This window comes from Chamaea fasciata, unplaced genomic scaffold (assembly GCF_029207755.1).
Source record: "Chamaea fasciata isolate MVZ Bird 193981 ecotype frontalis unplaced genomic scaffold, bChaFas1.0.hap1 SCAF_27, whole genome shotgun sequence".
Classification (NCBI taxonomy): Eukaryota; Metazoa; Chordata; class Aves; order Passeriformes; family Sylviidae; genus Chamaea; species Chamaea fasciata.
Genome location: NW_027094112.1, coordinates 2,941,582 through 2,956,674, shown reverse-complemented (window position 1 = coordinate 2,956,674; position 15,093 = coordinate 2,941,582). Strand labels below are relative to the sequence as shown.

The 15,093-nt window shown below is 41.7% G+C and overlaps 1 protein-coding gene across 1 annotated transcript; it reads right to left on the bottom strand.

The window, feature by feature from the left end:
- Positions 1 to 7,739: 7,739 nt before the first annotated feature.
- Positions 7,740 to 13,085, bottom strand: MEOX1 (mesenchyme homeobox 1). Its single transcript, XM_066205239.1, has 3 exons — positions 12,632 to 13,085; positions 8,914 to 9,086; positions 7,740 to 8,096 (listed from the first exon to the last, which is right to left on the bottom strand). The coding sequence occupies exons 1-3, from the start codon at positions 13,083 to 13,085 to the stop codon at positions 7,974 to 7,976; spliced, it is 750 nt and encodes a 249-aa protein (XP_066061336.1). The 3' UTR covers positions 7,740 to 7,973.
- Positions 13,086 to 15,093: the final 2,008 nt, after the last annotated feature.

The following is a 15,093-nucleotide window of genomic DNA, read 5'->3' as shown; positions in this document are numbered from 1 at the left end:
AAAGAAAGATGTTTGTTTAAGATACCCTGCAAAGGGCAGGGGGGAACCTGCTGAAGGCTGCTGCTGTTTGAGGTCGTGGGCTGCACTGCACAGCCACTGACCTGGGACCAAACTCGAGGTTCTTGATTGATAGAAAAGCATTTGCCACTATTTTTCAGTGAGCCTAACTTGCTAACATGAGCTGGCTGAGTGAACACAGAGACACTGTAACTGGGACAAATCCCAGCTTCCTCTGAAATTTTCAAACTTTTTTTTTTCTTCCTGTCAGATTCCAGACAGATGAAATTTCCTTGGCATAGACCTATTCCATCTCTCCTCTGAATCACAATAAATCACGATTTGGAGGGTAACTGATCAAGAGTTTGGGAAGAGAACCTGGCTTCGTGTTCAGATACAGCCTCATCTGCCCACCAGCTTGCCTTCTCCCATGGGTCCTGCCTCTGCTACTACTCATGTTCTGGAAAATCCCGATTTCTATTTGATTCCAAAGGTTGCTGAGTCCAATTGATACTGTTGTTTGTATGATAGTGCAAAGAGTGAGTACATTCCTCAGGTCATAAATCATCTCAACCTGACCCCAATTAACTACAGACCCTGGATTTAATTTCTCTCAGTTCTCAGCAGCCATAACAAATTAGGTCATTCTGTGTCAGTGAGACACTGGAGCAGACACCACTGGGAGCACCACGGGGGATTCTGGTCCAGTTGTGCTGCAGGGAGAGTGAGGGAGACAGAATGGATCATATCTTCCTCTTGCTTTCCAGATAGGAGTCATGGCATTCTTGGCAGCATAGGTAAAGGATTTTCATAAGGATACAGGAAAACCACGGATCCGTAAGTTTTATTTAAATTTTGCTCCCATAAGAGAGTGAGGTGATCTTTGACACCTGTGGCTGCCTGCCTTGCACAAAATGATTCAGTTGTACCTTGTGCAAGAGTCCAGCACTCAGTCAAACACATCATGAGCTCAGATGTGCATTACAGGCACCTGAACTGTCCTTCCCTCTTGAAGGCTCTTCCATTTTCATGTGACACATGGCAAAGGTTGCATGGGACCTGGAAAATAGACTGTGCCTCTGGCTTTTTTTGGAAAATGCACTGCTGTAGAGCTGATGGTCAACAGATTCCTCAGGTCTGAGAGATTCTACTGAACCGGCACAGCACCTTTAAGACGGATACAGTGTTCTGTGGAATAAGACCATTATGAACTCAGTGTGATGCTAGAAATCAAAAAGTGGTGGAAAGAGTGCTGAATCCATTCTTCCTGAGGCTGAGATTTATACCTTGGATTTGAGCAGGAAAATACAAATGACTCTTTCCTATAATTCACTGCTTTCACTATGTTATTTTACCAATAACGTTTATCTTGTTCTTTTAATGTTATCATTAAAGTGCAGTAACAATACAGTAATGGTGAATAATCTAAAACTCCATCCCTAAGGAAGACTAATCAGATCAGTTCACTACCGACAAGCAGCATGAGAAACTAATTAATCCTTTTTGTTTCCAATTGAAGCTACCTGCCTTCAACCCTGTTTTATGCCGCTGACTACTTCTCAATTGAGTAATGTAGTTTTTATTTGTGAAACCTCATACTATTAAATGCAATGAGCTCATCCGTTTTCTTGGCGTCACCTCATCTTGATTCTGGCAGAGACAGAAAGAAATTACAGCAGAGAGAAGACTGTAAAAAAGGAAGATCATTTTTCTCTTAAAAATAATGCTGGTCAAGTTGGCCCTGGCAACTGTGAAGGAAAGTGCAAATTCAAGCCCAGTTCCATATTTGAAGTTATACAGAGATTACAAATCCAACGTTGTTACCCTTGGATTGCCTTCCATTTGGTGAGTTATATTTTTCCTACATATTCATGTGTGTAAAAGATGTCAAAGCAACTGCAACCAGAAGAGATTTTTTTCATTTGGAAGCGATCTGTAACAATCACTGAGTCCAACCACCTGACTTCTTCAGGGCTGACCAAAAGTTAGAGCACATTACTAAGAATATTATCAAGTGAAAGCTCTGGAAAGTTTCAGGCACAGCTTCCTCTCCAGCTATTCTCTCATCTTGTTACTGGCTGTGAAATTCTCACAATGCACAAAGAAAAGGAACTATAATGTGTAAGAGTCAGGAGATAATGTGGGCCGTATTTAATCTCTTGAAGAAGATCAATATCGAACCAGACAAGGACTCCAGATGCCTCAGCTCCCTCAGCAGTGCTCTTCCAGCACTGCATTTGCAGCACTTTAGATTTGTCAGAAAGTATTCAGCAATCAGTTTCACTTTCCAGTTGATTTCTTGTATTGATTGTATTATTTCAGTATAATACCACAAATCTACCACTTTGTGCTCCTTTTCAGGATTTGCAGTTTGGGAAGGAGGGTACATACACATGACCAATTTAGTTTTCCTCTTGATGCTTGCCTGTTTTAAGTGACAAAATGTCTCTGAGACAAGGCCTGCTCTGAGCCAAGCTCTGGTCTCAAATAATATCTCATGGTGCTACAAAAAGCAAGGGGTAAATGGATGGGTTTCCACTGAGTTTGTTGCCATTATGGGTTTCTTGAACCTTTTAAACAGCTCTGCCAGGATTGGGATTTTTTTTCAGAAATCTTGTAAAGACACAGGAAGAATTTAATTATTGCAGAAGAATGACTTTTTTTTCATGCTTATTTATTTAATGTTTGAATAGTTGAAAATGTCCTCTCAGTGTGTGCATTAAAGACTTCCTGCCTGGAGTGTGTGAAGGACCCGGAGCGTTCACAGGATATAAACCAGATTCATACTGGAACCCAGCAGTATAAACATGTCTTCAGTGCAGACATGAACCCTTAAGTCTTGTAATGTGAAACATACTCCAGTTGTGTCTGTGTTTTCTCCTGCAAATAAACCAGTGAGAGATGTGCCTAAAACGTTTTCCTGACACAGACAATTTCTCACCTCATTATTTCATCCTCTTTTTAATAGATTTAGTTTTTTTATTGGGCTACTTTAAAGAATTTATAACTCAATCCAGCTAAATACAGGTGACTTGAAGACAGCAAGTAGCCTGACACAAGTCCATGCTGCCAGGACTTTTAAGTAAGAGGCCTCATTTTGTACTTCGTGCCATTTCTAGGTATAATCATAGAATAGAGTATTGGATGTTTATATACCTGAATGAAGATTGGCTCCTTGAGCTGCATTTCCCCCCAGAATCTCCTTTTCAATTAAATTTAGACAGAAACAACTGTGGATAATTATTATGGAGAGTTATACTTCCGTACACTGGAAAATAGCATCCAGTCCAGATTTGTAAGATACCCTGACAGTGGGACCAGCGGTCTGTCCTCCTCAGCTAAGAGAAGTGGATGGAGCAATAAAATTAGTCTGATAGTTTGGTTTTTTTCTGAATTGGAAACTGCACAGATTCCCAACGTTATGTCACTTTTCTTGATCATCTCTCATGAAAGAAATAGAGAATGGGAAGTGTTGAAATGTAGATATACAGATAAGCATCAAAATATAGAAATATGGAATTAAAAGTAGATGGAAGTATAAGACTGTTAGGATGCTTGAGGTGAGTGTTGAAAAGAAGAAACAATTCTTCTTTTGGGTGTCTTTACAATCATCAACTTAACTGTAGCATTGCTGGGCTAACACTCACCTGGTGATAAATTCCTGGGTGTAGGAAATACATTCTGGGTGACAAATGAACCACGGGTATGAGTGTGGGCCATAACAAACTTTCACTGAACTAAAAATTAAAGGCTGTAAGAAAGCACGTCAATTCATGTGTCTGTTTCCTGCTCCAAAGCCAGGGATACTCAGCGTGACTGAGGGAGGCTTGAAAAAATGTTTTCTTCTTTAATAAGGGAAGAGAAACACGACTCAAACCTCCGTGGTATGAAGTCACCGTGCTCTCTGTTACTCACTCCCATTATCTCCTCTGCAATCTGCTCCCAGAGGAGCTTCCAGACAACCCTGGAAGCTTATCCCTGTCTAAGAGTTATTTAAAAGAATAAAATAACAATTATGGTCTAGAGGAAGGGAACAATGGTGTAAGAGTCTGGTGGCGTATGAAAATCCTTCCTTCATGCAGAACCTGGGAACAATGTGGCATTGTGCGTGGGGAGGGTGGGGATGGGGAGCCGGCACCTGGGCCCGGAGCTGAGGGGAAGCTGCCCCATCGTAACTCACAAATACAGCCTGAAAGGCAAAGCCTGAGCCTCAGGTTATTTTACAGCCACACCAGGCAAGTCCCAGTCAGACAAAGCCCTCCTGCTGTAAGCGCTGAAGGAAAGTGGATTTCCTGTCCATCTGCCTAGAGGAGCTGCGTGGATCCAGTTCGCTGAGTGCAGTAACCAATGCAGACAGACTTCTTGAAGGGGCTGTGCACTTTCCTCAAGGGACGGGAACTATCCAAAATATGAGATAGTGGCTGATGAAACTTAATATGAGCACTGCTAGAGGTGGGGGGGAAGAAAACGGGGTAATTGAAAAATTGTGTGCTCTGTAAAATGCCCTGATTTGTTGTGTGCGCTTGTTTCCATGTGTAGGAAGTAGGATTTGTAAGTTTGCTGGTGTAGAATATGCCCAAGTCAAAATCTCTGCCTGTGAAATGTTTGCTAAAGGGCTCTCTTGTTTCTCAGACAGCGTGAACTGAAGGGTTTGGTTGTTTATTCACAGCACGTCCATGAATTTTTTTACTGTGAGGGTGGTGAGGCCCTGGCACAGGTTGCCCAGAGAAGTTGTGGATGCTCCATCCTTGGAGACATTCAAGGCAACACTGGACTGGCCTTGGGTTACCTTTGGAGTTTAAGTAGCTCCATTAACTGGAAAAATCCCTGGCTTAAAGATGTAGAATGGCATGGAGGGACTGAGGACTAACAACAGAGGAGTCATAGGATACAGAACCTGTGAAACAAATCAGGGCCTCTGCTCCATTGGCATCTGGCTAGATAGATAAAGAGTCCATAAAGTCTCTGACTCCAAGGAAAGCACTTCTCTTGCTCTGTTTAGAAGAGGCAGCACAGATAGAAAAGGCTCCAGCACATATTTTTGAGTTTATACAGATATCCCAGTTCTCTGTGGGCTGTTTGCACTGGCAAAAATTCTCACAGCTCTGCTTGCTTGTGCTTCCTGGGGAATTCCTGCCAGACTTCTCTGATGTCATGGGGTGATTGTGAGCTCAGATTATTTATTGAGAATAAGGCATGGAAAACATTGCCAAACATCCCCAGGTAGCTTCCCTCACTTCTGTGAGGAGAATACAGCCTAATGTGTATTTCTGAGAAAAATGATTGCAGGTCAAAGACTTTGCTCCCAGACGACAGGCCTTCCCTGGAAGATTCTTGGCACCAGAGGTTCAGAGGTCAAATGCTTTGATGTCAGGAGTGAAATGTTCCTTCTCAAAACACTAAAATCTTAGAGTGAGCAGATGGTTTAATGAAGAAACTGCCTAAGCACAGGAAGATCTCACAGGTGACTCATAGCTTATTTCTCAAAATTCAGAGCAAGAACTGTTTAGGAGCTGTGATTATGGGTACAGACTGAGATCTCATTGATTAGTTTTTAAGTAAATTAGGATTCACTATGCTACATTGACAGCTTCCTTGAAGGGGAAGATTTATTAGCCTCTCATCTGGGTGAGGAGCTGGTTTTGGTTTTTGTTAGTAGCCAAGAGCCCAGAAGTTTTCATCTCAAAATAAGCTGCTCCTGCAGGTTGCAAACTTTCTAACCACAGTGGGGAGGAGGTGATGTATGGTGTTAAATGGCTCGAGAGGTTACAAGGATAGAAGTAAAAAAGAACTGCTCCACTGTGATTTGTGTCCCTGGAGAAGAGGGTAGGATATCTGAGCACCAGAGTTCTTCACAAAACACAGATTTTTTTAGTCTTTGCCAAGAGCCAAACGACTGAGTTTAGTCAGAAGTCTATTTAGAAGGCATGAGGGTTCAAGAAGTAAAGCCAGAGACATTTTCTGTTCCTAAAGATACAGTAAACTGTAGCTTCTTCTCATCTGTGCATAGGCAATTTTTTTAGCCAACTAGTTTTATGTCACCTGAGTAGTGAGATTATGAACCTGTTTCTAACATTAGGTTTGCTAACCAAAAGAATGGTGTTCTGTCATTGTCCACCTTTGTCACTGCTGCAGTAACTGGGATCCAACCATAACTCCCTGTGTGTAGCATTTAAATATCTACCACAAGTGTCCCAGGAGGAAGCTGAGAGTATTTTTTCCTTATCAGAAAGATCTGAAGAGACAAGGGTAGGTCTAGCTCAGAGAGAGAACATGCATACCCCTAAATATTATAACTGATTAAATAGTAGTTATTATATTCCCTGAATTTACATGGGTTTACATCCATGCTGTGACTGCAAGTTTGTGGAGAGGCCCTGTGTGAGACATTCCTGGTGCTGTTTTCTTAGGTTCTCACAGGAGTGTTGGCATTTTGTTTTGTGTAACAAAACTGTTGTTTTTGGATAAAGTGGTTAAGAGCAAGCAGTGTGGTATGGGAAACCAGACAACAACCTAATCCACTTGCCCTGTGCTGCTCAAACTGCTCAAGTTTCTTTAGTTTTAAATAATTTCTTTTTTAAAAATAATTATTCTTTTAAATTGGTTTTGCACAAATATATACTCTAAACTGTTGATTTTTCTCATCTGTCAATCAGAGTTTAGAAATGTTGAGAAGGAATGCAATGTATGTTTTTTTCTTAGTGGATATTGTATGCAGCTCTTTGAAAAGAATACAGTATCCCTGTTTTTAAAAAAGTTGATATTTATCAGTTTTGAGGTCTTTTACAAGTGGAATTACCACTAGCAGCTTTATAAATATACAATCCAGATATACAAATTTGTACCCTGCATATCTACAGTTCACACGCAACCACAACAGCAGTGCATCAGAGCAAGGTGAAAGGCTGTAGCTGCAAATAATGGTTACCTTTGAAATAATTAAACCAAAATTTCAGCATTCTCAATAGTCATAATGTGGTACACTAGAGTAAAAATCTGCTTAAAATATGGCATTAGTACATGAAACAAAAAGATATAAGAAATGGTAGCAGGCATTACACCTTTCTAAATCATCAGAATTTGATACACTACAAGCTTCAGTTGAAAGTGGGGATAATTTAAAGTGGGAATGTTCTTAAGTGTCCTAAAGACTTCTGGTGGTGCTGTGGCAGTTTATTGGAAAACTTGAAACCAAAATAGTGATATTTTAGCTGTTGTGTTGAGAGCTCAATCTCTGCTGTGCCTGCTGGGACATTTGGTAATGACTGCTTTGAAAAAATATTTGAAACTGAGATCTAGCAATTTAATTTCAGGATTTGCAGTAAGCTTGGAAGAGATCTCCCTCTGCAAATTGCTGCCATCAACAAGGCACCTACCTTCTTGGACTGTCATTGTGAAAGCCATCTCTTGTGAAACTGGTGAGCAGACTTCTGTGCATATGTATTTTTAGTCTCACATTTTATTTTGTAATCTTATTGCCTAGTCATACAGGTGTTCAACTCATTTTGCAAGAAAAATCAGTGGCTATCAAAAGTATTTATTTCTCTCCAAGGAGGGCACAAGGAAAACGTGCATTGTCAAGTCCAAATGCAGACTGAATAGGTGTGACCAGGGAAAGAAAGCCTGGACAGGAATACAACTGCAGATGCTGACTAATAATCTGGATTTTCTGGATATTTGAGAGTCTCAAGAATGTTATTCCTGTTTTATATTCAGTGTTTGTTGTTTTTTTCTGTAGATACATCTGTGGTAGTAAGACAGTTTGAGAGACAAAAATCAAAACCATGTTCTCTGGCTTTTTTTCCCTCCTGTGCTCTTTAATTGCCTCTGTAACCTCAAGCATCATGCATCTTTTAAAGACTACAGGCTACAGGATTGGCAGGCAGGGTGATCTCATTGTGTAGCTGATTCTGAGCAGTTGCACCCACATTCCAATCAATGACTTTCTCCAAACTCCTCTCCCATTGCTGCAGGGACTACTCAGAGCTGGGGGAGGCGGCAGAGTCCACATCCTCTGTGTCATGTTCGTGTGGGGGCACTGCTTGCCCACCTTTAACACGTTTCCACTTCATTCTTCTGTTCTGAAACCATACTTTGACCTGGATGATAAAAAGAAAATAATTACTTGTTGCCTCAACCTGAGCAGTATAAGCAGAGCTATGCATATGTGTATAGACAGATGATTTGTGGAATTCTAGAAAAGCCTCACAAGTTTGATTAATCCACCTCTCTAACACAGACTGGGACAATTCTTTCTAAAATGCTCCATACAGATGTTCCTCTGAAACCCTCAAAGGCAGTACAAGTGTATTGCTTAGAATCTGTCTTCATGTCAAATAAGGCACAGTGCCTCTCATGTATTTTTAACATCCAGGCCATCCAATTGAATGCTTCAGGAATTTTAATTTGCCTCACATAATTATGCAATTCTTCTGCTGTCCACTTAGCCTTGATAAGGAAACCTGGGCTAAGATGACAATGAGAGAACAGAAATACCTCTCTCCACAAAACTCTGTATAATTGTCTTTCCTTATCACCTCAAAATACCACCTGACCCAGGAAGAATGCATGTATCAAACATACATTTGAATGATTTCCTCTTAGTCAAAGTCTATGGTGTATCCATATTCCATATGTAAACCTTGATATATCAATATGCACCAATGAATGGTGGTAAACAAGAACTCAGTAGAGGCCTGTTATTACTAAGTCTATCTTCAATTTAGAGAAACATAATTAAATTTATTAACTACTTACAGAAATGTGTAACAAAGGTTTTTGAAAGCATGTGAAGGCTTTGTTTTAAAATACCTCTGTACCATTGCAAAAGCAGAGTAACATATCTAGTTTTTAGCATTAGGGAGAGGTTGTGGAGGAGGAGGAGGAAGGAGATGGGGAGACAGGGTTTGGAAGTACTTGTCTTTCGGTGAGATCCAGGTTCACAGCTATCTCGTATCTCCTGAGCCTTGTCAAGTAGTTATGGTGGGCAAATTCAGCTTCCAGCTCCCGCAGCTGCTCCTTAGTGAAAGCTGTCCTTTCCTTCCGTGATTTGCTGCTGGTTTCTGCCTTACTGCTTGAATTCTGGTTCTCTAAGAGGCAAGCACACTTGTGTGATTTGGGGTTATGCTGATGTGGGTGAACATGTCCAGTTGCAGAGATTTAAAGGACTCCTTGAAGTGCTCAGTGGAAGCTTTAAGATGTTTGTTTTATGCCCCCTTGAGCTCAGCATGACTGAGTGGAAGACTGACAAGGTGTTGCCAGCCTTGGTTTTGAAAGGACAGAGGTGGGACAGCTCAGTCAGGATGGGCAGTGTTGTCAGAATTGCCTGGGTCTGCACAGTCACAGAACAGGAGCTGTGGGAAAGAAGCTCTCATTCCTTGTTGCAATCGCATCGAAAGAGTTTCCTCCCCCACATTTTTATTTTTATTTCTTATATACATATTTTTACCCTCCCCTGACCTACCAGGCAGCAGGCAGCCAAGTACATGCAGCATGCAGGATGTCAGGAGTGTATGGTGCCCAGCTTTGGTGCAGGAGATAAGAACAAATCACTCAGTGATCACCTCAGCTGTGGTGCTTGGCCTGGACATACTGGGGATGTGGGGCAGTAAAACAAGCAAAAGCACAGAAACAGTATTTTTTGCCCAGACCCACCTTGAACACTCCTGTTTTTAAACTTTTTCTAATCCTTGCTAAATGAAAACTACCAGCAGATCTGGTGTCTGTGTACATGACTGGCTTCAGTATCATCCTTGTCATCGTGCTGGCTTGAAAAGCCTGTTTGCTATTTGTGTACATTTCTGCAATGCAGTCAAGATTTGGATTTCAAAGCCAAATTTCAAGCCATAGCCAAAGCGATGCTTTATCAATTATGACAATAAGCAAACACAAAGTGACTTTACCTTAGACTGTGGCAACCCTTTTTCATTTTTTTTAATCCTTTCTCTTATTTCTTTTTTCTTTTCCTTTCTTTATATTTTGGTTTTTTTTTTTCCTCCTGTGTTTTTAAAGTCGGTGCCCAAAGAATCTCCAAGCAATGCATGGAAAAATGCATTTCTTTTAATGAGCAAAGTCCAAACTGCCAGTGTTTCGGGGAGTCAGTTTTGTGAGTTCCTTGACTCTTTCTCCCCTCTTGCTCCTCTTGCTAGATTCCCTGAACTAAACATGCTAGCAGTGCTTTTGTTATGCTGAGAATCAGTTACTTCATTTTTGTGTGTAACCAGTACCCAGTGGAGCTCTGTGTGTCCTAGCATAATATTTTTACACAGAAATGATAAAGCAAAATGGTAACAATATGAGCATGGTGTACAGCTTCATCTTCTGGGTGTCATTTTAGTGGCCAAAATAGTAAAACTGGAGAAATCTGTGAGGTGTGACTGTGGGTTTTGTGACTGATTTGATCTCTGCCCATCAGAATGGAGAAATCAAAGACAGCTCTTGTTATTGGTAATGCACACAGGGACCAGTGTGTCACACGCTGCTTTCCATTCCAAGGGAATTAGTCTGGTTTGTTCCATACTGGTTTTGCTGCTTCAGAAATCCACAAATAAAGATGGGTAATGTGCAAGAACAAAGCTCCAGAAGCTTCTCCCCATGTTTTTGCCCACAGCTTAACAATCCCCTTTGTTCTCACCCCTTACTGCACACACCATCACGTTTCCCAGGGGCTCACAAGTGTGACTGTGAGGGAGCAGGGGGGAAGCAGGATTAGAAGTGTGGATCTCCTGCTGGGGACTTTGCCAACAGCTCCTGGGAGCCTTGAACTCAAGGGCTTCCCCTGGGGTCTGTGCTGCCCTCACAGACACACGGAGGGGGCAGCAACTCTCCAATGCCCTCAGCACATGGCAGAAACTATAAACAAGAGGATAATGTAAAGTACATGTGAGTTCATCACGGCCCTGTGGGAAGGACTCCCTTTCCAAGGGGCAGTTTCACCAGCTTGCATCTCCAAAAGACAAGGGGAATAATTAAGGAGGGATATTTGGATATTTCTGGGAGCAGAGTAGGATGTGTAACTTGGAATCTCTCATTCACACTGTGTTCCACAGGGTATTGTCAGGAAACATAAGGCTTATCCACGGCTTGAGGTTCTGTGAGATTCCAGAAGTGGAAATGTGGCCCAGCTGCTTCAGTTTTGACAACAGGATGTGAGAAATGACAAACGTGTGAAAGGACAAATCATCTTGGGCAGGTTTTTCCTACTGTACTGCCAGTTTAAAAAGAAGAAAGGAGAGCAAGGAAAGTTCAGGGAAGGGAAGTGAAGGGGAAGGGGAAGGGAAAGGGAAAGAAGATGCTGCTTAGGAACCAGAGGCAGCTGTGTGTCTCCCAAGGAGTGTGTCTCCTTCCAGGATCCCAACCGGCTTCAGCCTCTCCCCAGGGTTGCAGTGATCACCCGAAGGTGGAACCCCAGACCTCTCAGGGGTGTCATTGCTTAAGGCTCCCTGAAAAGAAGAGTGTAGGGGACAGCAGCAAGTATGAAAAGAAACTGTGAAGAGTGCTAATAAAGAGAGAATAAAGGAACTTTTTTCTTCTACTTAAAACAGGGAGATGTGCTTTGTAATCAGTCTCTTTAAGGATAAAGATATCCCTCTAATGTGAGTAAGCTGAAATCTGCTGTTTTCCAATGACTAGCTGATGTGCTAATGAAAGTGTTGTTCACTTTTTAAATTATTATTTTATTTAAACTTCTTTGCATTTGGGAAAATTTTGCCTAAACATGCCTTTGTAGTATAAATGAACTTAAATTGCAAAACCTAGAAATCAATCAATTAATATTTTTGTCCCTGCATTCTCTGCCTGTGAAATGGGGCGACTGGAAGATATTCTCCACTTGGTAGCAGGGCTGTGGGAAAAAGCACACTGCAGCTTGTAAATGAGTGCTATGGCACCTGAATGCATATAAGCATCTTAAATTTTAACATCTTCCTTAAGAAAAAACAATTTTATGCATATTTCACAGATTTGGATCTGAGATATCAGCAAGTTAGAGTTTGCACAACTATGAAATTATTGATTTTTACACTGTAGAAACAATGTGTTTTGCCAGCTAGGATGACACCATGAAAACCATGTACATTTTCTGCATTGTTGGACATTGTACTGATGGGCAAACTTTTAGTACCTCCTGTTATAAGGTTAAAATATTTAACATTTAGTGAGATGGAACAGAATTTACATTTAAGGGAAGACTTTGCCTCTTCTACTTCTCACCATAAACTGAGATGTCAAATTTCTTGTATGATATTTCCAACTACCACAGGCAGCTCAAGATGAGGGATCTTTGCTCTCTGCCATTCTCTTTGGCTCAGACAAACGGCAGGTGTGAATGTACAAATCCACATCCTAGGACTTTCAATTGTGTGTGTACACGCCATGTGATTCCTGTTCAGTTACAGCAAATGTGCATTGTGCTGGTGAGTAAAATACCTAGCTCAGTACCCAAGATCTTCAGGAGTGAAATACAAAGACCAGAATCAGAATAAGATAGTTAGAGTGCTGTTACTGTCTAAAGTTTCCCCAGTCAAGTATTGTGAAATGTTTTGCTCATCAAGTTTCTTTCTTAACACCCAGGCTCACCAGGTGTTCTCATTCCGTCTCCTGCACTCCACCACAACCCTGATTTCGTATCACCTACCTGAGCTTTCCTTTTTCCTTTTGGATGGCTTTTTCTCAGAGTCACTTGTAGGATTTGCTGGTGCCTCATCGTCTTCATCCGCAGCCACAGCCACACTCACTAGGCTGGGGCTGCTGCCCTCTGACTCTCCAGAAGCCAAGGCCAGCCCTGGATTTATTCCTCTTCTGGCCTCAGTTGCTGCCAGGTGCCAGTCAGAGCGCTGGAATGAGGGGTGCTGCTCCACAAGAGCCCGCTCCTGCTGCGGGAAGCTGTGGGGAGCTGTCACCAGGCAGGAGGCTGAGAAATCGGAGTAAGCCGCAAAATCTGGCTTTTGCTGGAAGGAGAATGGTGCTGCTGGATAGTGGCTGAGCCCTGGAGCTGTGGTCAGGTCGGTGTGGGAGCTCCTCACACACCCCCAGAGCAGGGTGGGAGGCTGTGGGCTGCGCATGCAGCTGCTGCTGCTGCTGGGATCCATCTGCTTCCAGTCCTGTTCACACCTCAGTGCTCCTGGCTGGTGACAGCCCAGCCTTCAAAAGCAGAGGAGAAGCAGAGGGAATACTCTTCCAAATTTTACAGGATAGATCTCCTCCCTAAACAACAGTTTGCTGGTGGGTTTGATGCTGCTGCAGGTTTGCTATTTTAGGAACTCTTAATTCTAAAGGTCTTCATTGCCCTGACTGGGGCAACCAGATTTATGCAGGGGTTGCCATGAGTTGGTTCCTTGTGAAGTGCTGGGCATGAGTGAAACACTTTTTAAATACTGTGCTGGGGAGACAGTGACAAGTTTGTGAAGTGAAATGTGAGCGAGGGGAGGGAGGGGTTAACACACATACCCTCAGCCCCTCCAACCAAAGCAAAGCAGGCAGCTATTAATCATCTGAAACCTTATATGCACATCTAATGGGATTTGCAGATGGAGCCTTTTAAAGAAACAATGTCTGTATTTTTTTTTTTTTTAAGGGAAAGAGCAGCACACAAAAAAGTCTTTAATGTTTCCTTGTAACACTATGAAGTTATTTTTATTGCACTGTTAACAAAATTCTCCGCCCTGGGTTTAGAAAAAGCCCTAAAACAGGATTCAATAGACACCAAATTTTAAAAACTAAAGTGGGAAATAGAAGTAAGAAAGGACTTCAATAATTATAAATAATTGAAGGCCCAATCCTAAGGTTAAAACAATTATTAAACCTGGCTAGTACACACATGGAAGGCTTTGAGTGATGTTTGTTTTGTTAGATTCGTAACACATGTATTTGCTGAGAGTTGGAGTTTGCTGCCAGTGGCAGTTATTCTTTCTGTATTCTACTTTCTAGGGAATTTTCAATACACCCTCCTGCAAGAAAATCTCCTGATTTTATGCCAATGAAAGACATGTTGTTTTTTTTTTTTTCTTTTGTTGAACATTTTATAGTTTCTCCTAACAGAAAGCAGATTTTTTTAGACCCTAGAGCCATCCCAGCTGAGAAGATATTAACAGGGAATCTGTTCCCAATCCCTTTTTCACAGAAGTATGGCAGCTGAGAATGTCCCAAACCCTGCTTTGCCAGGGTCCCTGCAGCTCCTCTCAAGGTTGTTCTCCACATTTCAAGTTTATGTGTTTTTGCATGTGTTTATGCATGTGTTCCATGTTTCCAGAATCTGCTTGCAACCCTTTCAAATACTCCCCCAGGCCTTGCTCCACGTTGAGTGTGCCTCTTTCCTTTCTCCCACCACTGGTGCTGGGTTTTGTGTTGACTCAGGAGCACAGAGATTTAACAGATACGAGGTCTTCATTTTTCACAGGAACTGAGGTGATGCATCATTTTGGGGTTTGTACAGTTCAGAACTGTAAAATTTCACGGAATCTGTGTGAGGTGGGGAATGTGTTTATCCTGTTGGGTCTGTTGGTTTTTAGAACTTGGCCTTTTCCACGAATCAAATTATCTTAGTTTAGATCCTTCCGAATAAGAACATCAAATTCCTTTCTATCACATTATCTAGGAAGAACTCACCTAAATACTTAAATCTGTTGCTCTGTTGCATTAAACAGTAAACATGTAAAAGCATTTCGTACTCACAGGCAGGAGGAAGACCCCCAGACTGCTCTTTTTTTAAAAGATCAGGTTATGATGAATTTGTGAATGCTGCAAATGTTTCAGGCACTGGCAGAATCTGAGTCAGAGTCCAGAACGTTTTGACAATGCAGAATATTTAATTTATATTCTATGTGTGTGTGAGAAAGGGATTTGTAGAGGATTATTAAAGCCTGACTGAAAGCTCACATAGTCTTGTACATCTGTACGCAAACTGAGATGAGGTGTGGTGACTTAGGAAGTCCGTGGAATAGGACATTGTCGAGAGAGAAATTGTACTGGAAACAAGTGTCAAATGATGGCCTTGCAAACAGACCAGATATTTTGGAGAATTAGAACTGTGAAAGAGGCATTGCAGCACGATGACATGGGGTAAAATAATCGGTTATTGGTGTCAGAAGTATTAGCAGC

Bases quoted from the DNA above. Each gene is read 5' to 3' on its own strand.
- MEOX1 (XM_066205239.1), bottom strand. From the start codon at position 13,085: ATGGATCCCAGCAGCAGCAGCAGCTGCATGCGCAGCCCACAGCCTCCC. The intron at 9,087-12,631 runs GTAGGTGATACG...CTTGCCTCTTAG, and splicing joins AAGGAAAAAGGAAAGCTCAG to AGAACCAGAATTCAAGCAGT. The intron at 8,097-8,913 runs GTACTTCCAAAC...TTTATCATCCAG, and splicing joins TGGATCTCACCGAAAGACAA to GTCAAAGTATGGTTTCAGAA.